General features: G+C 33.6%; 1 protein-coding gene across 3 annotated transcripts in view; it reads left to right on the forward strand.

The window, feature by feature from the left end:
* The window catches only part of LOC111061266 (anion exchange protein 2), a 49,865-nt gene extending 24,388 nt beyond the window's left edge, over positions 1 to 25,477 (forward strand). For all 3 annotated transcript variants that reach the window (XM_039430348.1, XM_039430350.1, XM_039430349.1), the window contains 12 exons: positions 3,230 to 3,334; positions 5,528 to 5,741; positions 6,626 to 6,844; positions 8,126 to 8,274; positions 9,349 to 9,543; positions 10,102 to 10,235; positions 13,501 to 13,678; positions 15,245 to 15,501; positions 16,467 to 16,681; positions 19,350 to 19,558; positions 20,670 to 20,840; positions 22,042 to 25,477. In XM_039430348.1, coding sequence (XP_039286282.1) covers positions 3,230 to 3,334; positions 5,528 to 5,741; positions 6,626 to 6,844; positions 8,126 to 8,274; positions 9,349 to 9,543; positions 10,102 to 10,235; positions 13,501 to 13,678; positions 15,245 to 15,501; positions 16,467 to 16,681; positions 19,350 to 19,558; positions 20,670 to 20,840; positions 22,042 to 22,119 — 2,124 coding nt within the window. In that variant the 3' untranslated portion in view covers positions 22,120 to 25,477. The remainder of the gene's footprint in view (positions 1 to 3,229; positions 3,335 to 5,527; positions 5,742 to 6,625; positions 6,845 to 8,125; positions 8,275 to 9,348; positions 9,544 to 10,101; positions 10,236 to 13,500; positions 13,679 to 15,244; positions 15,502 to 16,466; positions 16,682 to 19,349; positions 19,559 to 20,669; positions 20,841 to 22,041) is intronic.
* The last annotated feature ends 2,307 nt before the right edge of the window (positions 25,478 to 27,784 follow it).

A 27,784-nucleotide genomic window follows, 5' to 3' on the forward strand; every position in this document is an offset into this window, starting at 1 on the left:
CTACGGCTCGGGCGTAAACGTTTCTTTCAGTGCAGCAAACTGTCACTTTGCGCACTAGTTGCACAAATAACTATATTAGGTTAGCACAAACAATCAGAGATCGGAAAAGAAAAAACAGGCTATTGACCAAAACTTCTTCAAATCCCTAATTTAGTTTCAAATTGACAAAATATTATACATAGGTTATGTCCATTTCAATTTCTACACCAAATCACAATCTGAAAATCTAAATTAGAATAAATAAATGCCAATTTAACTCTAGTCTCCACTCAAATTATGTGATATGTAATACAATAATGGAGTGAAATTCTTTCCTTAATTTAAAATGTTCTGTGATATACTCATTGTGATGATATTGAATCATCATATGACTAGTGTTTTCTTCTTATGTTTCTGTTATCAGATGTTGAACTATTTATTCTAATTTTGAATCTGTTATGAATTCATTACTGATCAATAAAGCCTAGAATGCAGAGGTTTTTCATTACAATTTATTGATCAGTAATCAAAAATCATAAAATCAATTCATCTTATCAAATACGAGTCAATCAATTTCTATTCTCTATTTCACAATTTCTATTCAACAACAAATGTATAATCTTCAAATCTTTTCTGGAAACGAAAACTGAAAATTCGCGTTACGATGGACAAATTTTTGAAACCAGACAAGTTTGATGGTGATCCGAATTCTCCAACAGCTCTACAAGAATGGAACTTCTGGCTAAAGACTTTTGAGAATTTCATCGCATCTTTTGACGAAGAAGACATCGATGATGAAAGTAAGTTGCGATTGCTTACCAACTTTCTATCTCATTCTGTTTATCAAACAATTGCCGACAAAAATTCATATACTTCGGCTATTGACGCACTAAAATCTGCATATGTAAAACCAATAATGAAATATTCGCTAGACATAAATTGGCAACTAGAAAACAGTCTTCAGATGAGACAATTGACCAATATAACCAAGCTTTACAACAACTGAGTAAGAATTGTGGGTTTGCAGATGTTGATTCTGAAACTCATAGGAAAACATACATTCGTGATTCATTTATCCGGGGCCTCAGCTCTCATCAGATAAGACTGAGACTTTTGGAGTTTGACAAGCTAACTCTTGATGAAGCTATTGAAAAAGCACGTGCCTTGGAATCTGCCAGAAATCAATCAGCTTCTTACTCTTCTGAAATAACTCTTAATGCCACTTCAAATAATTCTTCAGAAAATTCATGTAAAGAAACAAATCTGTCAGCTGTAAAAACTGGAAGCTCAAGTTTTCAAAAATGTTATTTTTGTGGTCGTCAGCGACATAAAACACGTCAGCAGTGCCCTGCACTAAATGACTCATGCGAAAAATGCCAGAAAATAGGTCATTGGAAAATGTCTGCAAATCTACTAAAACTTCTTCATCTTCGGCGCTTATTGCAGCCTCTACTGTTCTTGAAAATGCTACAGTACAAGCTCAGGTAAACAACATTCCTACTTCTGCTTTGATAGATACAGGAAGCTCTGAGACATTTATTTCACACTGTTTTGCTAAAAAATGTGGACTTGAAATGTACCCTACAACTGGTGCAGTGTCCATGGCTTCAACATCACTAAGAAAGAACATTTCCTTTTATTGTGTAGCTCATTTAGAATTTTCAGGTCAACATTACCCCAAAACAAAATTCAGTGTATTGCCTGATTTGTGTGCTAATGTTATTGTAGGACATGACTCACTTAATCAACACTCTGAACTTAGAGTTTCATTTGGAGGAACTAAACCCCCATTGACTATCAATTATCTGGCTCCAGCAAAGATAGAACCTCCACCACTTTTTGAGTTTTTAACTAAAGACATTAAACCTATAATTACTAAATCCCGAAAGCATTCTCTTGAAAACACTAGTTTCATGGAGAAAGAAATTGAGAAACTGCTAACTGATGGAATTATTGAAGAAAGCAGGTCTCCCTGGAGAGCTCAAGCATTTGTAGTGAAGAACGAAAATCGCAAAAAGCGAATGGTAATAGACTATTCTCAAACTATTAACCGATACACACATCTTGACGCATATCCCCTCCCTAGTCTTGAAGATATTGTTTCTAAGGTCTCAAAAAACTCTGTATTCACCACTATTGACTTGAAAAGCGCTTACCACCAGGTACCCCTACGAGAAAAAGATCGACCTTTCACTGCATTTGAGGCATGTGGCCGTTTGTATCAATTTCGAAGGATTGCTTTTGGTCTGACAGATGGTGTACCCACTTTTCAGCGAGTCATTGATAATGTTATTAATAATGAAAAACTTGAAAAAACGTATGCATACCTGGATGATGTGACAATATGTGGTAAGAATCAGAAGGAACATGATTTGAATCTCAAAAAATTCTTAGATGCAGTACAAAAATATAATTTTACAATAATACAGAAAAAGCAAATATTCACTTACTTCAATGACCATGGGCAAAAGGTGAAGATCGTGCCTTCGGCATCTTCGCTGGAAGTACCAGCCAAGGACAATCATCACAACAATCACTTTCCCATCGGCTCCGAGTCGAAGCTCAATCACCACCATACAGTAAGCTCATTCAACAATAGCTTTCATTAAATCATGCGGCGATAATTTCCAATTTGGAAATAGTTTCAAAATGTTCGAATAGGACTTATAAATAATGCTTGAATATAGTTTGAGTAGGTCTTCATTGAAATTTTGCTAATATTCAAGCAACATCATCATTGGATGCTGCATCATATAAAGCATATTTTCGATCATTGGATGCTGCATTGTAGAATAAAATTCTCGTTCTTTTCAATTTTTTTCTATTTTAGAGTTTTTTATATGGTATCATTCCATCTTTACTTTACGTTTTCAAGAAGAAGGTCAATAAAACAAGGAAGAATTAAAATCTGCGGGAAAGATATACTTCAAAATATGACGTATGAAGTATGTTTCTGTTGGCAAAATATAGACATGAACGCTTCCAGTGAGGTCATTAAATGAACCATTACAAGTTGTACCTTCAAATTGGAAATTTCTCATACATATTTTACGATAATACACATCATTCAAAAGCAACCTCCAGAGGGTTGTTGATTATTTTTTCTTGATCTAGAGAAAAAAATAGTGTTTAATTATCATGTTTATTTAGTTGAAAATTATATATTAATATATTTGACATAATTATTATATTAATGTGTTTCATTTCACTTTCAACTCCTTCTATATTTGTTTTTTCTCTATACTTGTAGGTTACAATACCAGTTAGATTTCTATTCATCTTGTTGGGACCAAAAGATGCTGATCTGGACTATCACGAAGTCGGTCGGTCAATATCAACGCTCATGTCAAATGCGGTAAGAAGAACTTACCACTGCAATATTTTCAAATTTTATCCTCCTCTCACTTGAAATAGTGAGTGACTATTCCAAATTCAATTGAATTTCAGCAGTAAAGCTCAATAAAAGAGTATGGAAGATTTCTTTCAATTATTCAGACAATCAACAAGAAGATACAACAATTATTAACAAGAAGAAGTTAATAAATTGAACAAAGGACAGCAATATCTTTGCAGATCATAAATTATAATGCATATCATTGTGACTTTGGCACAAAAAAGTGAAAATCATTTTCTGTTCAACAACATAAAGTTCACCATATCCAATCTCATAACTTTAACATACAATATCCTACATGATGGGTTGCTTTGTTATTGGATGGGTTTAGATCGTTGTATTTATTCATTTATTCAGTAAATAAAGTAGCAATATTATTTTAACAATTAATGTATAAAAAAGAATTATTCTCGTGCCAAAGTGACCTATATTACACGACCAAATATATTTGATGGTGTAATGTTTGATGGCTATCTTTCATAAAATATTTATTTACATCAATAGAAAAATTACAACAACATATAGAGGCTTACAGCTTTATGCCAAAACAAGCCTCATTGAAAATCAATTGTTTACACAAACTGAAACTAAATTAGTTAGAAAGAAAAAACGAAAAATAGCAATAAAAATAGTTTGGAAGAAACATTATAAATAGAAAATAGCACAAGACACAATAGAAAATAGAAAAAGACTGAAGGAATAATAAAAAATAGACTAATTGAAAAAAAGAGAATAGGTAGCAAGCCTATTTTAAGAAGAAGAATTTGAAATTTAAATTTTTCTGGTCTGCAAAATTGATTAGGCATTTATAATTAAGCATTTATTTGATAGTCCAAGGCTGGCCATTTACGGTAGAATATATATGATAAACATACATGTACATGCATGTTCATCATGCATGTTTTGTCATCAGCGAGAGGCTTCTAACATAAAATAAACAACCAATAACGATAAAAATAAACCACTGGAAAATTACAAATTGTAATGATAGAAAATAATTCAACCTCAAATAGAGCAGCGAAGAAAAAATTAACAACAAAAAATCGAAGATACACTAGTAGTTCTGTGAACAGTAGACCTCACGCAGTATTCTCATCCGCAAGTACCTGATTGAAACTATAGACCTTATGGAAATACAGCAATAGACTGGCTTCTCCACACATCTGTGTAATCACTTGTCAGCTGATTTATGATGAATAATTCTATAGTCTGATTTTTACTCTAATATTGGCGTATGAAGGAGGCTCCTTTTCCCTTCTATATTATCCTTGAAATGCAAAATTTCATGAAAATCTATTACCGCGTTTCGCCGTAAATGCGCAACATATAAACATTTGAACATTTAAACATTAAGAGAAATGCCAAACCGTCGACTTGAATCTTAGACCTCACTTCGCTCGGTCAAAAAACCTAACCTCAAAAAAATGTTGCTCGAAGCCATTCGCTGTTATCTTAGACCAGTTATAGAATAGACACGGACCATTGTATATTTATACTGAAAGTCGATGAAGCCAACATCTACTGCCATATCGCCAAATCGTGACGTCAGCATCGGAAAGAAAACGTTCCTGTAGAGGTTGTTTACATTCTTTTCCATAGCAGATTGTGTCTATTCCAGCGGGAGCTCAGCAGGAGTTTACCATTTTAATGAATAATAATCTACATCCTTCTGAAATAGACACAATCTGAAAGTTTTCTATCCCATGAAGACGTCACGATTTGGCGATATGGCAGTAGATGTTGGCTGCAGAGGCTAGACTTCCCAGCGTGTCTATTCTATAACTGGTCTAAGGCTGTTATGACGCAACAAATGTTTGACCACATGTTTATTAAACATTTTCTACCGTTAGTGGTCAGCATTCCTCGACCAAAACATTTTCAGGAAAGATATTTGATGCTGTAATAGGCCATCTTACATAAATATTTTTGATAGTTTATTATAAAATCAAATCTTGGATATAAATTGGCTAACGTCCTTCTTGAGATGTTTGTTCATGTAATGGGCCGTTCACACATCAATTTAAACTCAATCAGTTACTTGGAATTCATTTTGTGAGTATTTTTCAATTGTGCAGCCAACTTTATAATGAATCAGGGGAAGTATTGTAAGCCTAAGCCGATAATATTGTTAATGTGTGTTGTGGCTGGTGTTAGGACTTCCACAACGTGGCGTACCGCGCGATCGACAGGAAGGAGTTGTTGTCGGCCATCAACGGGTTCCTGGACTCGAGTATCGTGCTGCCCCCTGGCGACTGGGAGAACCAGGCGCTGCTGCACTTCAACGAGATCAAGGAGAAGACCGAAGCCATCAAGCGCCGTCAGAGTCGCAGCAAGTCCTTTGCGTCGGCTGCCGCTGCTGAGAAAAAGGGTAACAACAACATTTTCACATAATTCACTTGAAATGTCTTGTCTCAATTTTCTCTTGAAGGCGGATTCTCACATATCAGTATCAGAGTCAGTGAAAATATAAATTCCCTGAATTCTAATGGGTCTATTTTCACTCAGCTCGGCCGAGCGAGTACTGGACAGGCTCTTCGATACTGATGTGTGGGAACCTGCCTTAATTACGCTTATTTCTGCTGTAAGATTAATGCATGTTGTTCCTATCAAATAATGAAAATTACCAAGATATTGCAATTATTCAAATGCTAATGAATTAATTATTATTATTAAAAGAAAATCCAAATTAAATGCTGTAATTCACCCTGAAGACTTCTGTTACTGCAAACATTGACAACAGGGTTAACAGCAAGATGGAAATTCGATGAGCGCTACTATTCAAAAATTATTTGTCAGCCCGGGAATCGAACCCAGCACCTCCCAATTGCCAGTCAGGAATGCTTACACCAAACTGACAATCTCTGGACAGCAGCGCTCATTTTATACGAAGCCACAGCGGCCATCCAGTCTACAGATGGAAATTACTGAGATATTGCAATTACAGTATTTAATTTGGATTCTCGTTTAATAATAATTAACTCATTAGCATTTGAATAATTGCAATTGTTTGTTAATGGTTAGTTTATAATGGTTTAAATAATTCAAAAAATTGGTTGTTATTTATAAGAAGTAAAAGATCTTTTTAAAGGCTACTATTTTCATTTTATTTATATTATCAAAAGTAGCCCTTGGTAGTTATAATAATTATGTTTCATATATATAGTTTTCTTATGCAGTTTGTATAAATATAGGTCGTGTTCAAACGTATCTTCTACAGGGTTACTTTCAATTGAAATCGCATGTGTTTCACAGCTCTGCTAGTGGACGAGAAAGGTGAGAAGAAACCGCCGCCATTCGACCCCCTGCGGCGCACCCACCGTCCGTTCGGCGGCCTGTTCAACGACATCCGACGTCGCTGGCCGCACTACAAGTCAGACATCATCGACGGCCTCAACGCTCAGTGCTTTGCTGGCGCCATTTTCATCTATTTCGCTGCTCTGTCAGCGGCCATCACGTTCGGTGGTCTCTTAGGTCAGTTTCTATTCTATCTGTCAATGCTTTTGACTATCATTTCAAATCTCTTGGTCTAGTTTCTATTCCAATTAGTCAATATTTTTTTCATTATTTACTATCTTTTTGATCTGTTTATATTCTATTAGTAGGTCGAAATATTGTTCTAATATTTGTTATTCTCTCAGACAATTCATATTTATTGTAGTGAGTATTCATTAGGGCCGCTTTGTTTCGGCATCCTCAGAGTGTATCCATCATTTAACATCTTATATAACCTGAGGATGTGTACCTCCAAGATGGTGCGGCTGGATAACTCAATCCAAAGAAGGATAGGATTGAGTGAACTAAAACGGAACATGGTCAATGGAAGAGGAATTTATTTCCCCAACAGCGGAAGAGGCAGATGAACCTAGGAGGTGGGTCTCTGAATGAAACCCAGAGTGCGTCCAGGTGCTCTGAAGTGGCGGTCCCACTATTGGTCTTACTTCACGCAGGGCCCGTAACCCGGCTGGAGGACATTTAAAATACTGGCAAGTGTACTAACCAAGCCTCGGACAAAGACAGGATTCATCGGTATTCATTAGTAGTGTATTATGCAGAGTCTTTATTATCAATGACATTTTAGAACCCCATTGTTTCATTGATAGAAAAGAGGATTAACACAGGGGAGTTGTTACACTCGAACACTAAAAATAGACAAAACCTTAGAGATTACATCCATCGAGCTAGTATCAATAGGAGGAGGGTGAAAATTGCTGGAATTTGGCTTTACAATTCATTGCCAGAACATCTTAGGCTCTTACAGGCGAGAAGTGTTGAGTTAGGGTCAGACCATATTAAGCGTTTTTAGAGTCGCCAGGGCAGGAAGCTTTCCGATTGGCTGATTGGGTTGGCGCCTGAAAAAACGCTTAATATGGTCTGGCCCTTAATGTGAGGGATGAGTTGTTAGATGTGTGTCCTTACTCCAGTGAGGAATTTTTGAATTGTGAAATGCACAGGATAAATAGGAGATTTCAAATTGTAACTTGAAAATCATTGACAAATCCATGTATCCCTTATATAAGAGGCATTTTTAATGCTGAAAAATGAAATTAATAAAAATTATTCCAAATTCATTTTTTTATTTGATTCACACCCCCATATAAGTGAATATGAATTTCTCATTCATCGAGCTAGAATTTAAATTTTAAAGTTTGAATTAAGTATCTATTCTATTAGTTGATCGTCAATATTATTTATTTGCAAATTAACGCAGTAGAACATAATAAACAACTCAAGCTTGTGCAATGTTTGTTTCAGCTGACAAAACGGGGAATCTGATTGGCATATCAGAAACACTGGTGTCGACCAGTCTGTCAGGAGTGTTGTTTGGGCTCATCTCAGGGCAGCCTCTCATTATTATAGGAACAACCGGACCATTGTTACTTTTCGACGAATCTTTGTATCAAGTAAGACGTCAATTCAGAATCTCAATCAGTTTTTCTTGTAAAACGTTTAAGTTTTAATGTAAAAGCTAAAAAATTTGAGGGAACTAATAACTTATACAGAGAAAAAGATAGATAACTTAGTGATAGATAGAGATATAGTAGATAGATATAAGAATGAAGAAAGGATATTAGGCTACTTTATAAAATTCAAGAGATATTGTGATCAAATGTTTTAAACCAAAGATGGATGGTCTATTCTCCAATCATGTTTTCAATGTTCAAAAATCTGCTGATGATCTTTGCTGTGGTACCAAAATTGGATACAACTCATTCAAAAGACTTTTGTATATTGGTGTAATACTTTCTTTATCTCTATTTAATTTAATTTGTATATCTCTTCTTAATTAACTAGAATTGAATAAGTGAACTGCAACTCACTGCCAACACGCAAGGACTCTTATGTTGGCAGTGCCGAATATTACCATGATAATTATTGTTGTGCAAGTTACAATAAATGTCTATTTGTAGGTAATTGTTTATTGCATACTATAGTGATTGTATTGTACAAGTATCTGTATGTGATTTTTGGCAATAAATTCAATTCAATAAAAAAAACTATTTAGATTAATTAAGATTTTTGCTCGTTTATTTCAGTTCTTTTAAATTCCTTGGAGTCATGAATAATTTGTATATTATTGGTCTCTTGAATGTTTCAATTTGTTCAAATGGACAATTCGGTATACTCCTAGTTTCCTTGTTTATGTAAATTACAAATATCAGCCGATACTAAATTAGTCTATGTCCAAAACTGTTTCGATCTCAAATTTAAAGCTATCAACTGTGTTAATAGGCTGAATTTGCACGGATATCATAAACTAATAATTTTGAATTTCTCATCAATTTCTTGTTAATAAACAATGATTTTTACTTTGAACTATCTATAAGACTAAATTCAAGATTTTTTTTGGCGATTGCTTGATTTTCCTGAACTTGATTACTCATGAAGTACTCAAATGTGATGATAATACTTCTATGTTTTATAAAGTTAATATTAACACATTACTAAAAATTATGATGATGTTGTGTGCATTTCAGTTTTGCCAAAGCAATGGGATAGAGTACCTGACGATAAGGGTGTACATAGGCATTTGGCTGGGGATCATTGCTCTCGTTGTTAGTTGTTTTGAGGGCAGTGTCTTCGTCAAACTGTTCACTCGATTCACTGAGGAAATATTTGCATCACTTATCTCACTACTCTTCATTTTTGAGAGTGTCATGAAAATTTGTCAAGTGAGTAAATAAATTCATTCTTAGAAAAATAAGATCATGAAGTATGTTAGATTTTTGCATGGATTTTAGTTAAATTACAGATTGTAGTTTGTTTTTTTCCTCAATTTTATATACTGTAATTCAGGTGCAGACATTGCCAAAGTTATATTTTCAAACAAAATTTAATTGAATCCTCATTACTGAATTGAGGTGGAATACTCTTATTGATATAATAAAATCTATAATCATAATTCAATAGATTCTACTATTTCAATATTTATTACTATTTTACATTATTAAATGGTTCATTCAATGGTGTAACTATCTCCCTGATTATAACCCAAGTTTTAAGCTCTATGTTTCTTTATGTTTGTATAGTGTATGAAATAGAGTTTTTTTTTTCTTGAAAACCAAACACAAATATTCATTAATCATATCTTGCAAGCAAACTTCTTAAAATAAAACCACAACTCTATAAAAATTATTCTCAAACTCGTGCTTTAATAATTAGTTTTTTAGCTTGATTTTTGCCTTATTGGTTTTTGGATTATGTCTATTGATGAATCTTCATTGTTGCAGCTCTTCAAAAGACATCCATTGCTCAGCTTAAATGACTATTGTGCCGAAAATAACGAATCCAACTCACGATGGATGTCTGATTTAGCTACAATTCCTCTCTCTATGATGGGAAATTCTTCGTTCAATGAATCATTGTAAGTGCTTCATTGACATTCTTATTCAAAACTTTCAAATATGAAACATGTGTAGGTAACATTAATGTTATATTAATTTCAAGTAGCATTTTTTATGCTAACAATGTTAAACAGAGCAGTGAACTGAGCACACCCATGATGCTTTGCAACCTCCAGATGCCCTGTGATTGGCTTAACTGGAGAGTGTGAATTTTGCTGCAAAACATCTACTGGTAAATGTGACTTTTGATCCAAATCGTGATTTTCAATACCATTTTTAGGTCTGTAAATGTTACTTTTGCTACAAAACAAACCAGACAGTCTGATTTCCCTTTAAAATACGAACACAGCCATATAAATAACTCAATTTCTCAAAAAAATGGGGAATGTGACTTTTGCATCTACAGCACTCAAAGGTAATTTACCTTTCAAAAGTCAAAAAAACTTCATTGTAAATTATTACAGTTGTTAATACTTTCATGGAACTATCAAACTAAATTCAACCAATTTGTGCTTCAAAACAGCTCTTGCAAAGCACGGGTTACCTGCTATTGAAAAATAAAACAAACTTGTAAAAACAATAAGCTTCAACAGATAAAAACTGGCAAAAACAAAATATAACCTCAAACAATAACATTTCAAGCCTGCACGCAACTCGTATCGGCTTCTTTCGGCTGTTATCGCCAATATTCGAAGTCAAAGCCTTCGCTCCGATTCACTGCAATGCAAAAGGAACCTACTCCTCACTCCCCACCCCTCCTCCGTTGAGTCATTATAGGCCGATAGGCTAGCGCTCAGCTTTGCGAATACGGCCTCATCGCGCCGCATCACACACGCTAAATTTGAGTTAAAGCATGAAGCCACAACTGATTTTACGAAATTTTTTACCTCTCTGAATAATATATGGATAATAATAATAATAATTTCTTGAAACTAGTTGGGCTTCGCAGGTAGCCTAACTAGCCTTGAGAATACGCCACTGTTGACATCAAACATGACTGTGTGGATTACAGAAAGCTCATAGTTATATCAAGTAGCAACTTTAATTTCTGTTAAAATGTTCTCACATTATGTAAATTACAGTTAGCTCATAGTTATTTCAAAAAGCAACTTTTATTTTCGATAAAAATGTTCTCACATGTGCAGATGACAGTAAACTCATTGCTATTTACGGTGAAATGTTCTCTGTTGTACTTGTTTGAACATGAAACTACAATATTCCATACTTTATTTGGTATCTCTTGTAGATTAAATATACAGTATTGTTGACATCCAGTGGCGTAGCCTAAAAACTTACCCAAGGCTAGCTCTTCTGGCAAATCCAACCCCCCGCACAGTAATTTTAAAATTGAGGGTATAGATAGATGCAAAAGTCACACTCTCCACTTTTCTAAATTTTTGGGAAACCACAAAAAACTGTTTCATAATTATAAAAAAGGATATTGCTGCAAGTTTTTTTTCCAAGCAAATCTTGAAACCATACCAACTACTTGCACACAGCTTCAATAAGTTGTTGAATTCAATAAAACAGGAATTTAAATTCAAAATACACAAAGAGTGAGTTTTGCAGCAAAACTTGGTTAAATGTGAATTTTGAAGCAAACTTACATGGAGAATGTAAGTTTTGTACCAAAATAGATGGGATACTGGCATGATGAATAATAGATGGGGAAATGCTGGCATGCGATTTTCTGAATACCTAAAAAATAGAAAAATATTACTAGCTTCTCATCAATGTTAGTGAGAAAGAAGTCAGTAATATTTCCCTTGGTTCTATGTTGTTTTTCTAGGCAGTCGTATGTGAGATTTCAATCAAGAAACATATTCAAAACTATGCTAAAACATTTAAAGGCTAAAGCTTACAAATTCTTACCTTGATTTTTTGCAGCATTTCGCTTCCAGTTATCAAGAGATATTTTTTTCTTCCTAGTCAGTCCAGTAGAAATCTTGACTTGTTATTCCATTGAGTTCCTCTCTACTTAGATATTGAACTAATTCAAAATAATAATATAACAAATTAAAGTGGACGATCAAAACAATGTTGATAAATCTAACCAACAAATGTGCAGACCTGCAGACGAAACAGAGCAGTGAACTGAGCACACCCATGATGCTTTGCAACCTCCAGATGCCCTGTGATTGGCTTAACTGGAGAGTGTGAATTTTGCTGCAAAACATCTACTGGTAAATGTGACTTTTGATCCAAATCGTGATTTTCAATACCATTTTTAGGTCTGTAAATGTTACTTTTGCTACAAACAACCAGACAGTCTGATTCCCCTTTAAAATACGAACACAGCCATATAAATAACTCAATTTATCAAAAAAATTAAGAATGTGACTTTTGCACCTACAGCACTCAAAGGTAATTTACCTTTCAAAAGTAAAAAAACTTTATTGTAAATTATTACAGTTGTTAATACTTTCAATATAAGCATGGAACTATCAAACTAAATTCAACCAGTTTGTGCTTCAAAACAGCTCTTGCAAAGCACGGGTTACCTGCTATTGAAAAATAAAACAAACTTGTAAAAACAATAAGCTTCAACAGATCGAACAAAAACTGGCAAAAACAAAATATAACCTCAAACAATAACATTTCAAGCCTGCACGCAACTCGTATCGGCTTCTTTCGGCTGTTATCGCCAATATTCGAAGTCATGCTCTCCCATCAGCGAAGCCTTCGCTCCGATTCGCTGCAATGCAAAAGGAACCTACTCGCTCACCACCCCTCCTCCTTTGAGTCATTATAGGCCGATAGGCTAGCGCTCAGCTTTGCGAATACGGCCTCATCGCGCCGCATCACACACGCTAAATTTGAGTTGAAGCATGAAGCCATAACTGTTTTTACGTAATTTTTTACCTCTCTGAATAATATATGGATAATAATAATAATTTCTTGAAACTAGTTGGGCTTCGCAGGTAGCCTAACTAGCCTTGAGAATACGCCACTGTTGACATCAAACATGACTGTGTGGATTACAGAAAGCTCATAGTTATATCAAGTAGCAACTTTAATTTCTGTTAAAATGTTCTCACATTATGTAAATTACAGTTAGCTCATAGTTATTTCAAAAAGCAACTTTTATTTCCGATAAAAATGTTCTCACATTATGTAAATTACAGTTAGCTCATAGTTATTTCAAAAAGCAACTTTTATTTTCGATAAAAATGTTCTCACATGTGCAGATGACAGTAAACTCATTGCTATTTACGGTGAAATGTTCTCTGTTGTACTTGTTTGAACATGAAAACTATTTTGAGCATAGTTTGGCGTTGATTGCAGATTCGATGCGAGCTCAGGCAACAGTAGCAACTCGTTGGCAGGCGTGATGCCGAAGCCACCCGAGTCGCCCAAGAACCAGCCGAACACTGCCCTTTTCTGCATGATCATTGCACTCGGAACGTTCTTCATCGCCTACTACCTGAGACACTTTCGTAACAGCAAGTTTCTCGGCAGGAGCGTAAGTCCATTTAATTGTTACCTTGAAAAATTATCGATAAAAATTAAAACTAACGTATGTGTTCTATGATTTGAAAGAGTTCATCGACTCAAATATTTCAAACTGAACAATTCAACAAGCGTCTTCGTCTTTTGATAATGTTCTCTTCTATTTCTACTTGATACTCAAAGACAATGAATCGTACTGAGAAAAGTATTTAATACATTCTGCTTTGGCTTCTCTCCGATGAAAAATCACCTATTTCGCTTCAGTTATACAATTAGTGATCAATTGTGCTTATCAATGTTTTGCTTGATACTTTTTTGCTGTGTATGATGCCGACATGAGTCTTAGCGTTGGTATATTGAGGTGTAGTGTAAAATTACTATGATTTCGAAACGTTGTAGTTTGTTTGGAATTTTAGAGATTGAATTCAGAAAATACAATAATATACCGTTCATAATAGTAATAGCAGACATTTCAATAACTCCGTAAATTACAGACAAATTGTTTATAAGTGTGATCAAAATAATTATCAACCAAGCCAGTAACACTAACATTACCTCTACAAGTAGATCTCAATGTCTTCATTAGTGATTTATATTCACCTGTGATCGCTTGGTCTTGTTTCACATACAAACATTCGTAGTATACTAGTTAGGACAAGTACTATTGATTATTCAACCACCGAATTACGTATTTCCTATTCAACTATTATTTATGCCATCATTATTATTATAATCCAAATTTTCTATTCATTCCAATGATTTATTTCTAGCACTATAGACGCAACATTGAGAAAGTCACTTGATTATTTGGGAAGCTTTCGTTATTTTTTCAAGACCCGATAAATTGGAATAGAATAGAATAGAATAGCTGCCTTTATTTTTACTTAGGAGGGCGGAGTTAGGGCGCAGCCGGCCCTCTATTACACTCAACCCTCCAATACAACGCTAAATAATTACTAGATTAAACAAATCAAATTTAGAAAAAAATATATATATATACAATATTACAAACAATGGAAATAAAAAATATTATTGAAATACAAAATAATAATAATCAATGGAGAAAAAAAATAATAACAAAACCTAAATTATAATTAAGATATGAATAGAAATTAAAGAATAAAAACTGAAAAATAATACAATGTTACAAAAGAAGAAGTAGATAAAGAAGAAGAAGAAGAAGAAAAAGAAGAAGAAAAAGAGGAAGAGAGAGAAATAATAAATATAGAATTGTTCTGAGAAAAAGAAAGAAAAACTGGCCAATGAATCATGTGCTAGGTCCAGCCACCCACACCTTGGACTTAGTTTACTATGTGAAAAATGATTGATTTGTACAACTTTTTAATAAATTGCTACAAGTAGCCTATGTGAACTGACTAAACACTATATGTATTGGATACAGGTTCAAAATATATTGATTTCACCTACTTGACAACATGACAAGATCCATTTCTATGTTATATATTTGTTTATCAATAAACCTATTCTATTCCATTTTATTCTATTCTATCCAGAGTTTGAATCAAAGTTCAGAACGTTGTTTGGGATTGTGTAACTAATTGGATGGTTTTGGGCTTAGGTGCGAAGAGCTCTGGGTGATTTTGGTGTGCCGATCTCGATAGTGTCGATGGTGATGCTGGACTACTGTGTGCCGAGCACCTACTCGGAGAAGCTGAAAGTGCCGGAAGGTCTGTCGCCGTCTGATCCGGCCGTGCGAGGCTGGCTCATCCCGCCGTCCGGCCTCCTGGAGCCCGTCCAGCCCTGGGTCATGATAGCCGCCATTGTCCCCGCCCTGCTCGTCTACATCCTCGTGTTCATGGAGACTCATATCACCGAGTGAGTAACGCCTCTTAATTCACTCATAATAAATGTAAGCATTAGATATGTCAAGTATAGATGAAATAAAATTAAATAGAATGCAGTTTAATACGGCTTTTTAACCTTCTCCTACCTTGTCTTATCCATAGATAGCAAAAGTCGGCTTATTTCAAACTTGAAGCACTATCTATTGCAAAAACCTCAAACACATTTCGAAAAATGTTCAAGAACCTACTTTTCAGCATTTAAGATAGACCTTTTGAGGTTTAAGCACTATCAGTTGATCATACTTTGGTCACCCCACGACAGCATATTATGGGTGAAGTACTAATTTGACGATTCTCCAGTCAATAGACTGGCGAAGAATAAACTAAACTAAATGAAGTAGAATGGAATGTAATGCAGTATGAATGCAGTGAAATTAGGTAAATCAATATGAATAGATTCTTATATTGGTCTTTATTTAAAAAACTTGCTCTTTCAATTTTTGCATTCGTGTCGTGTTCCTATAAAAATTTTATTTAAAAATGATTGCTATAAGCCAAAATGTCATTGTGCATGGGAATATTATTCAAACTCGAAAAGCTAAGAAGTGAGGCAAGTGATTTGAACAAGAACCAGATTGATATAAAATAGAGAAATTAATTTTTTCATAAACCAATTTTGTAATTATTGTCTCGATTTCAATTCCTGATTTCCTTCCCTCGGTAGATATCCAATTCTTTGCTTGGATGCAAAAATAATAAATTGTCAACAATGTTTTCCATGAATGAAAAGTGTTACCAACAATGTTTATGTCCGAGTTCTTGATTAATTAGAAATCGACCTGTTCATTTTATTTTAATTGAATTCATAATTAGTATTGAAAAGTAGTAAAATTTTGTATTAGAGTGTATTTTGTATTTTTTATTTTAATAGAGTGACTTTAATTTTTTAATTATTTGGATAAAAATTAATCTTTGAATAATATATTTTTTTGGCAGGCTGATAATAGCGAAGAAAGAGCGCAAACTGAAGAAGGGCGCGGGCTTCCACCTGGACATAGTGCTGGTGTGCGCCTGCAACGTCATGTCTGGCCTGATGGGCGCACCTTTCATGTGCGCGGCCACTGTGCGATCGATCACGCACGTCTCGGCGCTCACTGTCATGTCGCGCACACATGCGCCCGGAGAGAAGCCGCATATCACCGATGTCAAAGGTACTAGACAACACTTAACTGGTACTGAATTTTGCATAGAGAAAAGATAGCAGAAGATATCCCATGGTATTGGGCATTCACGCTTCAAATTTAATTGTTAACTCAAGCCGATAGTCCTAGTAGTTTTGGCCAATCATCTGATATTTGCCACCTGTGATTAACAACCTGTTTTCAACTTGCATTAGTTTATTAAATATTTTCTCAGTCCAATTTTGCCATCTCTAAATTAAAACATCTAATCATTCATCCAGTTTTATTTAATCTATTTTATCATAGGAAATCCTCAAACCAAATTTCCTATATTGGTAACCCCGACGAGATCAACAGCAAGCATTTTTACAAATATTTCTTGTGAGTAAAGTTACCTAGATACGTTACTTAAGTTATCCACCACGATGGATAAAGAACAAATTTCTGCTTGACGTGAACAGTTTACAATTCACAATAACAGCATCCATTGGATAAATTTGCCGAGAATTTAAAATTCTAAAAAAACATATTTTTAAAACTTTAATTAGGCTAACCCATAAAAAGTTTCCAAATACCTATTCATGAGATTTTGCATTGAACACTTTCAAGTTTGTTTTTAAACATTTTTTGAGGATGGATCGCTAGTTTTAATTTCTACAGAAATGAAAATTACACTTCGGAAGCATGAATCAAGTAGTGATCATAAAAAAGGAAAACACTTTTTGAATACCGCCAAACATCTGGACTGGGAGAGAGCCATATTTCCTGATGAAGCATAGATAAATGACAGTACTATGTAATTCAGGAATGGGAAGAGTAATCATTCGAGAATTAAACACTTGGTTTATTTACTGATGCTTCTAACCACTCAGTTGGAGAATGCTTACAACTGGTTGAAGGCGTATTGCAACCTTTTACTTTATTTTCAAAAATTATCTTTGAAAGAAAGTTGCTGGCCAGTATACTATCGCTAGCTACTTGCTGTTAATGTAGCGTTACAGCATTTTCGCCACCTCTTAGAAGGACATCCCTTCACTATCTGCACAGACCACAAGCCTCTAGTCTATGCTTACCAACCAATCAACTCCACAAACTTAACCAATCAACTTCCACTAATTCAACTCAACCAATTATCATTCATCTCCGAGTTTTCGACGGATATACAATAAGTCAAAGGTACCCAACTTCAGAAGATAACACCAGAGAGTTCTTCTCTATCATTGGAACGTGTACCCCATTCCTGGATCACCACTTACTGTGCTCTGTGATGTATCTACAGGGAAACCTTGACCGTTTATTATACAACCTTTTAGACGACAAATCTGTGACAGCCTTCATAACCTGAGTCATCCCGGACCCAATGCTTCACTCAAGTTGGTCAGCAACAGATTTGTTTGGCCAAACATGAACAAGAACTGTCGAGATTGGGCTCGTGCTTGTACTGGTCGTCAACGATCAAACATTACTCGACAAGTTCATGCTCCTCGTGGAAATTTTGTTTCCATCGACCGGGTGAAGCCAGCATACATCCTTCAACAGAACTCACCTCAGCCTTCCCACCCTGTTCCAGGAAAAAAGTGAATGGCGTCATAAAAAAATCATAAATCATGAAAAAAGGTGATAAAGGCTTGAAACAAACGGGATTAGATCATAAATTCTATTTCAAAGAAGTTTTGTTTGGCACTTTATATCCAAAAATATTGTCATTGAAAGTAGTTATTCAGAAAAATTCTCGTGAAAAATTGAATGTTTTTGAAAAAGTGTATTTTTGTAGGTTAAAATCATGATTTAGTTGGAAATATGTAATAACAAACTTGGTAGAATAGTTCATTGTGATTCGATTCACGTTTACTAGAGGTCTCTATCATGGACGGTAACCATTCTATGACCGTTTTAATTAATGCTGGATCCGACATTTTGAATCGGCCATTACGCGGCCCAGTCGCGAACCCCAAATGCGTATCAAGTGGTTGGGATATCCTGAGGTACCCTAGAATCAGAATATTTGGGTCTCATCTTCACGAAGTGCCCTTGAAACCCTGTTTTTGAGCCATAAGAAGCCGGACTGTCAGTTCAACTTTGCCATCTCTAAATTAAAACATCTAATCATTCATCCAGTTTTATTTAATCTATTTTATCATAGGAAATCCTCAAACCAAATTTCCTATAATTATAGTTATTTTTCGAGAATCTATGTGACGCTGGTAGTCTCTCATACTGTGTCGTTCGCCCGACCAGATCAGTAGTAATAGACAGTAGTCAACAGTAATCAGCTTGAGTTATAAATTCGACTTAAAATTTGGAACATTCCAAAAACATCCATACCATGGGATATCTTCTTGAGCTTTATTTTTTCTATGGTACTTATATTGAGTGGAGTGACTAGCAATATTGAATTAGTACAATACGATTTGTAGTTCTCATTATTCGCTATTCTGAACAGTAGATTGACGTAGGATAAATTTCGCGTGAGCGCTGTGAGCGCAGCCTTATTCTGTATAACTCGAATTTATTCCTATATCCAATTTTACTCTTAATAATCTTTATAATGGATTGCAATAATGAATGACGACAAACTGAAAAGAGCTTTGAATTGCTAACGGATTGTTCAATTTATTTAAAATTTTTATCTAATGTATTGCAATAATGAATGTGACTGTTGCTTTGGTTGATGTTGGTAATGTGGTGTTTGTTGCAGAGCAACGAGTGAGCGCACTGCTGGTGAGTGTGTTGGTAGGCCTGTCGGTGACAATGGCGCCCCTGCTGCGACTGGTGCCCATGGCGGTGCTGTTCGGCGTCTTCCTCTACATGGGCATCTCCTCCATCAACGGCATCCAGTTCTTCGAGAGGTGTCGCCTCTTCTTTGTGCCCGTCAAGCATCACACCGATGCCGCTTATTGTAGGAGGGTGAGTAGTCATGTAATTACATCATCGAATCAATTGAAAAGATTTCGAGGAGAGTCTACTTCCTATTTTAAATCCACTTCATTACGGTATCAAGAGTTTCATGAAAAATCTTATTCCTGGCAGGTAACCCGTGCTCCGCAACGGTTTGATTAAAAACTTGACAAACTGAAAACTTGAATAATTTAAAATAGGCCTATAATCATCGTCGGTAAATTAAGAATTTATATGCAAATTTTAAAGTTAATCAGTCCAGTAGTTCAGACGTGATGATGGGTCATTCGTGAATTTTCTATCCCGTACGTGTATGAGCCAAATCTTTCTCTTATTTATAATAATAATAATAATATAGTAAGAGAAAGATTTGGCTTATTATAGAAGACTAGCTGGTAACCCGTGCTTTGCACTGGGGAAAAAACTAACAAATTTTCAATCTGAGAAGTTCAGCAAAACCTAGGTTTGTGCGCTGGCATACATAGTACAACACTGATAATATGGGGAAACAATCACAAAACCTGGCAAATCCATGTAAAATTCTGTGTTGTAAAATGCAATCTCCTTATGTCCAGGAAACATTGAAAAATCTAATTTTTTTATTACGTGGATAGAGTTGAAAATTTCCAGGAAAATAAAGAGTTCAATTGGTGTTGTACCCGCAACCTTTCATTCATGAGTCGCGCATACTAACAATTAAGCTACGGAATCTCCTGGAGAAAGCAATGTTTGGTTAGGTTTTTATAGCTGCGTAAAATTTGGATCTCAAATTGAATAAATTTGTTTTAGTTATTAAATTAGAATAAATTGATAAATAGCAATGAAAATAAGCCTATATCAGTATATCTATGTAATATTGCAAGTAAATCATCCGATTCCTATTTTATTTTTATCAATAAGATTGATGTTCCTTAACAGGTTTCAAAGAAATAAATACTGGGTGGGTAGTCAAGCGTCATGTTAATACATGAACAGTGGAGAGACTCAGTAGTCAAGGAAGTAAATATTAGAAAAAAATTCCAACCACCAATGAAGCCTATCTGAAACCTTTAGGTGTTTCTCGTATTTGTAGGCATGTAAATATGTAAAATTTAATTAATTATGTTTAATTTGTTTGCAGGTTCCAACGTACAAGATGCACTTGTACACAGTTATTCAGTTTTTGTGTCTGGGCATTCTGTGGGTGGTGAAGTCGTCTCCCATTTCGCTTGCGTTTCCTTTCTTCCTCATCCTCATGGTGCCTCTTCGAGCTCAATTACGCTTCATATTCACACCTTCTGAACTCAGAGCAGTAAGTACATGTAGTACAATACAATAATGTTCATCAATATGAATATAATAATAATAATACTAATTTAAACAGGAAACACACGACATAGATAGATTAAAAACACTTAGAAACTTACATTATTGTTTGGAAATTTTCGACGAGCTGTGTCGTCTTCTTCAACAATGTAGGGAACGTTTTGAACGTTCAAATCAACACCACTCCCTACATGGTTGAAGAAGACGACACAGCTCGTCGAAAATTTCCAAACAATAATGTAAGCTTTCAAGTGTTTTTAATCTATCTATGTCGTATGTTTCCTGTTTAAAATTAGGATTATAAAACTGTAAAGTATTTTCTGTTATGTACTACAAATATAGGTAATAATAATGATATAATAGAGTAATTTTTATAAAAATGGTATATGATCAAAATAGTGGACTCTTTTTTGGTAGTATGTTTCTTCCTTTCAATTTAATTTAATAAATTAATATCAAGGAGTCAAAACAATAAAAAAATCCTACACATTTTCTGATGTACGAAAATTCATATTTGAAAATAATTTGACTTCATACATTATTAAATTGAATCGATTATCTCCAATAAATTCTAGTTTGATAAAAGGACAATCTAATACTTCGTTTTGTACTATGACTTGGGATGTAAATCTCAGAGAATACTTTTCTACTCAGAAAAAGATTTCCTTTGACTATTTCAATCCTAAACCAGTATTACTGATAGATGAGACTAGTGGAGAGCAATGCTAAATATTAATAAAATGTAATTTTTAAAAGTATACGTGATATCAGACATTATTCTATATTTTTATTATGGATAAGTATCACTATGTCTCACCAATTACAGTATCAGAAGTCAAAATTACTCGGTAAAATTTAGCGATAATATGACCCTTCAAAGCTTTGAACAAAACTATGTTTTTTATTGAATATTGAGTTCAATGGCAGATTTATGTAAAGATCTACAACCCTTCAAGACTGAATTTTATATTTTGAATTAGTTATTTTATTATGAAAAAAAATTGTTTCTAAAAATCTCTAGTCAAATTTTTAAAAAGTGACTAATATGATCGTCTTAAATTCTAAAAGCTTGATTCCATAGAAGTCAATGCAAGTCAAGGCGGTTCAACACAATTTTTAAAATCTCTGTCTAGTATTTCATACTAAAGTTTATTTTATTGTGGCTAAAAATTGTATTCTCTTTGCAGCTGGATAGTGATGAGCCTGATTTGGATGACAGGGAAGATGAACCAGACTTTTATGCTGAATCAGTCCTTCCTGGTTAGAGTGTGATGTGAACAAAGTCTCTTGCGTTGTAAGATATGTGTGAAATAAAGTTGATGGATTACATTTTTACTGAAAGCTTTGTTGCTTAAAACCCGCGAATCAATATAATGGAAACTATCGAGTATTTTTAAGTAGTGATCTGAAAGATCAAAGTTTGTAACATTCTACATTAAAACAAATGTATAAAAATGTGTCAAAGTAATTTTCAATAAACTGTTATCATAAGCAACAGTCGAATTATTCTCTCTCTACTGATATTGAGAAGATACTATTTCAGGAACTATTTATAGCGTATCAATATGAAAAATTCACGTAAAACCTCTGCAAATCTCATTATTTTAAAATTTAGCACAAACTTTTTTCAACACTCAAATTCAATGTTTTAGTTATTGTGTTATCAGTGTCGACATTATTTCAATATCCTGTTATTCTTATAAGTTTGGACAATGTTATCTACAGATTATCTCCCATTCACACGTCTATCCGATTTTTGGATAAATTTGAAACCTTTTTTTTAAATCCTGATATTGTCTGCAGCTTTTGGCTCTTAATTCTTGTGCAGGCATCAGATATACACTGAATTTCAGGTACATGATATGAATATTCTTTCTAAAATTATTTATGAAGCTGAGCTTCAAGTTTGTCCCAGTAAAAGTAAGATTTTGTCCCAAAAGTAAGATGAAATAGAATTATAATTGATTATAGCAATCTACTGTCCATCTCTTTTATTGCACATAATCTAGATAGATGTACATTGTCTCATTTTTAGGAACATGATGAGTAGTTTATTTATAAAAAGTACGTTAATAATTCTTATTGTTTTTAATTCTCTTGATTTAAATTTTTTGAGTCTTGAAACATTTAAACAAATTCTTGCGATTTACCATTGTTGGAAGTTTTTTTAAAACATGTACTTAAGAAAATAATCAGTGTTCACTCGCCCATTAGTAATCTGACCTCTCAATTTGGATTTTACACGCATGATTTCATCGTTTTATGATTAGTCAACCTTAACCTTATCAAGGCTACCGTTCATAAGAAATCTTTTACTGTTTAATTTTCCTCCCCCCAGAATAATATATTTGCAACTGATAATTTTTTTAAAGCCCCTTTTTGGCACAGGAATCAGTTCTTCAAATTTAGTTCACTTTTTTCAAAATGAAAATTAATAGTATTTGAAAATAATAATAGCCTAGTAGAAAGTTGAAAGTATCCAGGCTATCAAGGCTTATCAAATCCACTGATTCACAGTTATCTATAGAATTTCATGGCACTTATTCTACAATCTTCCTTGTAAATAAGCCTCTAATAAATAGAAAAAATTGTCGTATCAAAAGCAGCATGGGGTAGCTAGATATAAGAATTATGTACTAATTAAGAATGGCAATGTAAAGTAATAACTAGAACGATTCTATGAAAATGTGTAAATAATATATGATGATTTAAACAATATTTTTTAAACCTATTCTTATATTATAAATTTTAATCAATTATATAGAAAATATATGTATTGTTAATTTATTCTTAGTACATTGATAAATAATGTAAATACTTAATAGTGTCAAATCATTGATTAAGATAGGTAGATAGATAGGTACGGAAAAAAATTGTGATAATGAATTTAATTCATTCCGAATGTTTACAGTTTATATAGATTGTTTTTTTCGTCCATAATTTATAAGAAACAGAAATTAACAAATTTAAAACTTTTTATTTGTAGAAATTTCCTAATTTTCGTTTAAAAAAAATGGAAGCACAAATTATTAAAAACAGTTCTTTATACAGCCAGGTTGGTGGAGCATTCTAATTTTAGAAATTGTTTAGCATTCAAATTTTAAACTATTTTTCAAATACCGGTGCTACAATGCTTTACTGTTGATTTCTTAATAGGTACCTATTTGGTGGATTTGGAAACTTTGGAACAAACTATTGAATTACGTTAGTTAACAATTCGTATGAGTCGTTTAGCTGAAGTGGGAATGAAGTGGAGTGATTCCCGAAAGCTAATGCAAAAAAAGGCTGAGAATTTTAATTAATGCTGATATTTTGTTGAAGTAATTGTGGTAGATTTTATTTTACAGCTTCGTTGGTATTGGTAGCCTGCCGGTACAGTGTTGTATCATATATTTGCACCTCATTCATATCTAAATTCCTATTATCCTCATAAGGTGGTTTATTATTTTTATTTTAAAACTCTAATCATAGACAAGTAAGATTAAATATTTTTCTAATTCTGTAACAGCAACTTGTTCGACAGGTTTAAATTAGAATGTTTGAAATTGCAAAATGCCTTCCCAGGCATTAACACATAAGAAATCTTCCAAACGTTAATATATGTGCGAATTTTGTAAATAAATAGTGTTATAGGGTTTCTCCTACTTAACTATATGTTGAATTTTTGATGACGATGTAGAAATATTTCACCTCCATCACTACCTGATCTATATTTTTCCAAAATGATCATAATCATAGAATTGGAATTGCTAGGGTATGAAGTCATAGTTCTTGCGTCATACAAAATAACAACTTGATATTTTTATGAAATGACATAAATCCCAGTAAGAACAGTTACGTATTCTTTTGTCACGAATCCTAAAATAAATTTCTCACTCATAGCTAGTGCAGTACGAATGAGTAATATGAAAAAGTAGGGTCTTATAAAGTAATTCCTTTTCTCTATAAAATACTGATTTTTCTCTCTTTCAAAGTGATTCTTAAAATTACTGATGTAATGATTCTCAATTATAATGAGATCATACTTATATAGCTTATTGTAAGTCTACTGAAATTCCTAATCACTACAGTAGGAACTATTCAATGAATAAATCATTAGATATTAAAAATGAATTCGAAAAGAAAACAATATACACCAAAATAAAATTGCTCTAACCAGAGATACGTTCATTATTATTTGTTATGAGCGGTAATATTTTTGCATAACTTGCTCTTATGATATTCTGTTGGAAGCTCTTGCTAAATTTATCAATTCTATTACATGTAAATCAAAATTATATAATAAGATATCTATTTCATTATCTAATTGTAAAAATTCAAAATGCAATATTGTTAGTTTCCTTGAGAAAATGAAGTGGAATTCTTGATTCTCAATTCAATGAGAATTAGCAAAGATCATGTTAGTTTTTCAAATTCTATTATTTATGTTGTATGTTGGCCACTTGGAAGTTGGAATGTGATTGTAGTGATTAACAATGAAGTGCTGTGAATCAGGAATTCCTTATAATTGAAATAACTGTTGAATCTTGAAAGTTGATTATATTCCATTGAATTTATAATGTTGATCATTAATTTGTTGATATTGTTTAGTTATAAGATAATAATATTATCACTGAGTAAAAATCTTGCATTTCTTATTGCTTTTTCGACCATTCCTTAAACCTGAATCTCTCAAGTTTTAATTTTAGATCAATTGTCCGATTCCAACGATTTGAGTAGATGGTTCTAGAAAGCTAGAAGTTGATTTATATCTTCAGAACAATTTACAATAATTTCAGAATTGTGAACAATAATTAAATTGGACTCTTTCTACTTTTATATCAATCTTTGAAGATGGCTGTATAAAATATATGATCGTTAAAATAAAATATAATTGAAAACTAACTCTCTTATCACAACGATTGTATTTATTGTTATCAGATTATTGAAGAGTGATTTGCTTGACGGAAGATAATAAAACTGCTGACACAAATTAGAACAATAACTTGAGCTTATTATACAAAACTTTGAATAATGATCAAGTTATTAAAAATGCCAACACACTGTGAAACTACTCTGAATTAATTAATTGAACGAGCAAAGTTTCAGTTTGAACTCGATTTTCTTTTATATGTTTCACATTAACTAACGAACGCTTTTACAAATCGATTCCAAATTTTGATCACTTCATATCCATTTTACAGATCAAGTTTGTTGGCTAACAAAATCGATTCGCTCATTCGTCCTTTTTACTTTCCTTACCCTATTACCATAGGTAAGGAAAGTATTGCTTTCCGAAAAAAATTGAAGTACCCCAATTTCTAAATGTCTATACGTTTCAAGGTCCCCTGAATCCAAAAAAGTGGTTTTTGGGTATTGGTCTGTATGTGTGTGTGTGTGTGTATGTGCGTCTGTGTACACGATATCTCATCTCCCAATCAACGGAATGACTAGAAATTTGGAACGTAAGGTCCTTACAATATAAGGATCCGACACGAACAATTTCAATCAAATGCGATTCAAGGTGGCGGCTAAAATGGCGAAAATGTTGTCAAAAACAGGGTTTTCGCGATTTTCTCGAAAACAGCTCCAATGATTGTGATTAAATTTATACCTAAATTAATCATTGATAAGCTCTATCAACAGCCACAAGTCCCATATTTGTAAAAATTTCAGGAGCTCCGTCCCATCTATACAAAGTTTGATTTTAGATTTCCAATTATCAGGCTTCAGATACAATTTAAACAAAAAAATTTGAGTGGAAAAGATTCAGCATGAGAATCTCTACAACTAATGTTCAGTAACATTTTCACCTCAAATTAAAAATAAGCTTGAAATTCGAGAAAATGTGATTATTCAATTGCAAACTGAATGATTCACTATGAAGAGATAGCACACGTCGTGTGTCTTCAGCGTTATTGCCCTGTCACCAGCTGGCTCAAATCTTTGAATAGTAGACTTGAGATGCGCGGGAACACTAGCGTCAGGTGATCAATTTTCATAACGGCAAGGAAAGTTGTGTGAGTGCGCCACACCAGATTTTTGAGAATTTAAGAGGTTAAAGTGTGTGCATCATATGAAAAAAATAGTAACTTACAGAAAAATATCATTACAAATCACATCTTCTGTAATATAGGCTCTTGCTTTTTAACGTCTGAATTGGTTAAAGTAATAACACACTGTTTTATACAGCAACATGCAGTCAATTATTTAAGATTCATTATAAACAATTTTAATTACTTCAATCATACTTTACTCATTGAAGCACTCTGCTACCATTGTCCATGTTTGCAGGGTATTATACCACAGTTTACCTATTCTGTGATTATACTCCATACGGTAAGTAGCCTAAATATTGAGAGCTCCTCCACTGGGTTGAGCTACTGTCTTATATTACAAATAATAATCAACTTTGTGCATTTGATAATAATACAATAGTTTGTTAATGAGAATGTGGCAAAGTAGGCCTACTACTGCTTACTTTCTAATGAGAGAAAAATAAATAAAACTAGATCCTGCTTCCTGCTATACAAAGTTCGGTACATAAATACCGTAGTTGACTATCATAAGTTAGATAACAACATCGATTTGATTTTAAAAAAAATAAAATCCCATGAATATGGTAGCCTGGTGGGTACAGTAATTTAAATCTGAAATTGAAAATAAGTTAGTATACCCTAGTGAGGTAGGGTACTGTAACTTAGTAGGTACGGTACTAAGTTTCTCATATCACAGCAATTGATAAATTTCGCAAAATAATAAACTAATATTTTTGCGAGAAAAGCTAGTATTTTTTTCTCTTACGGCACCGCAGTCTATCTCTATCACTCTATTGCAAAATAATTTCATGTTCGAAAGCTATCTCTCTTATATATACAGCAAATAGCATCATTCCAATATGGTCATGATAAAAGCAAGTTGATCTCCATATAAGGCAATGCAACTGGATAA

This window comes from Nilaparvata lugens, chromosome 6, assembly GCF_014356525.2.
Source record: "Nilaparvata lugens isolate BPH chromosome 6, ASM1435652v1, whole genome shotgun sequence".
NCBI classification, from domain to species: domain Eukaryota; kingdom Metazoa; phylum Arthropoda; class Insecta; order Hemiptera; family Delphacidae; genus Nilaparvata; species Nilaparvata lugens.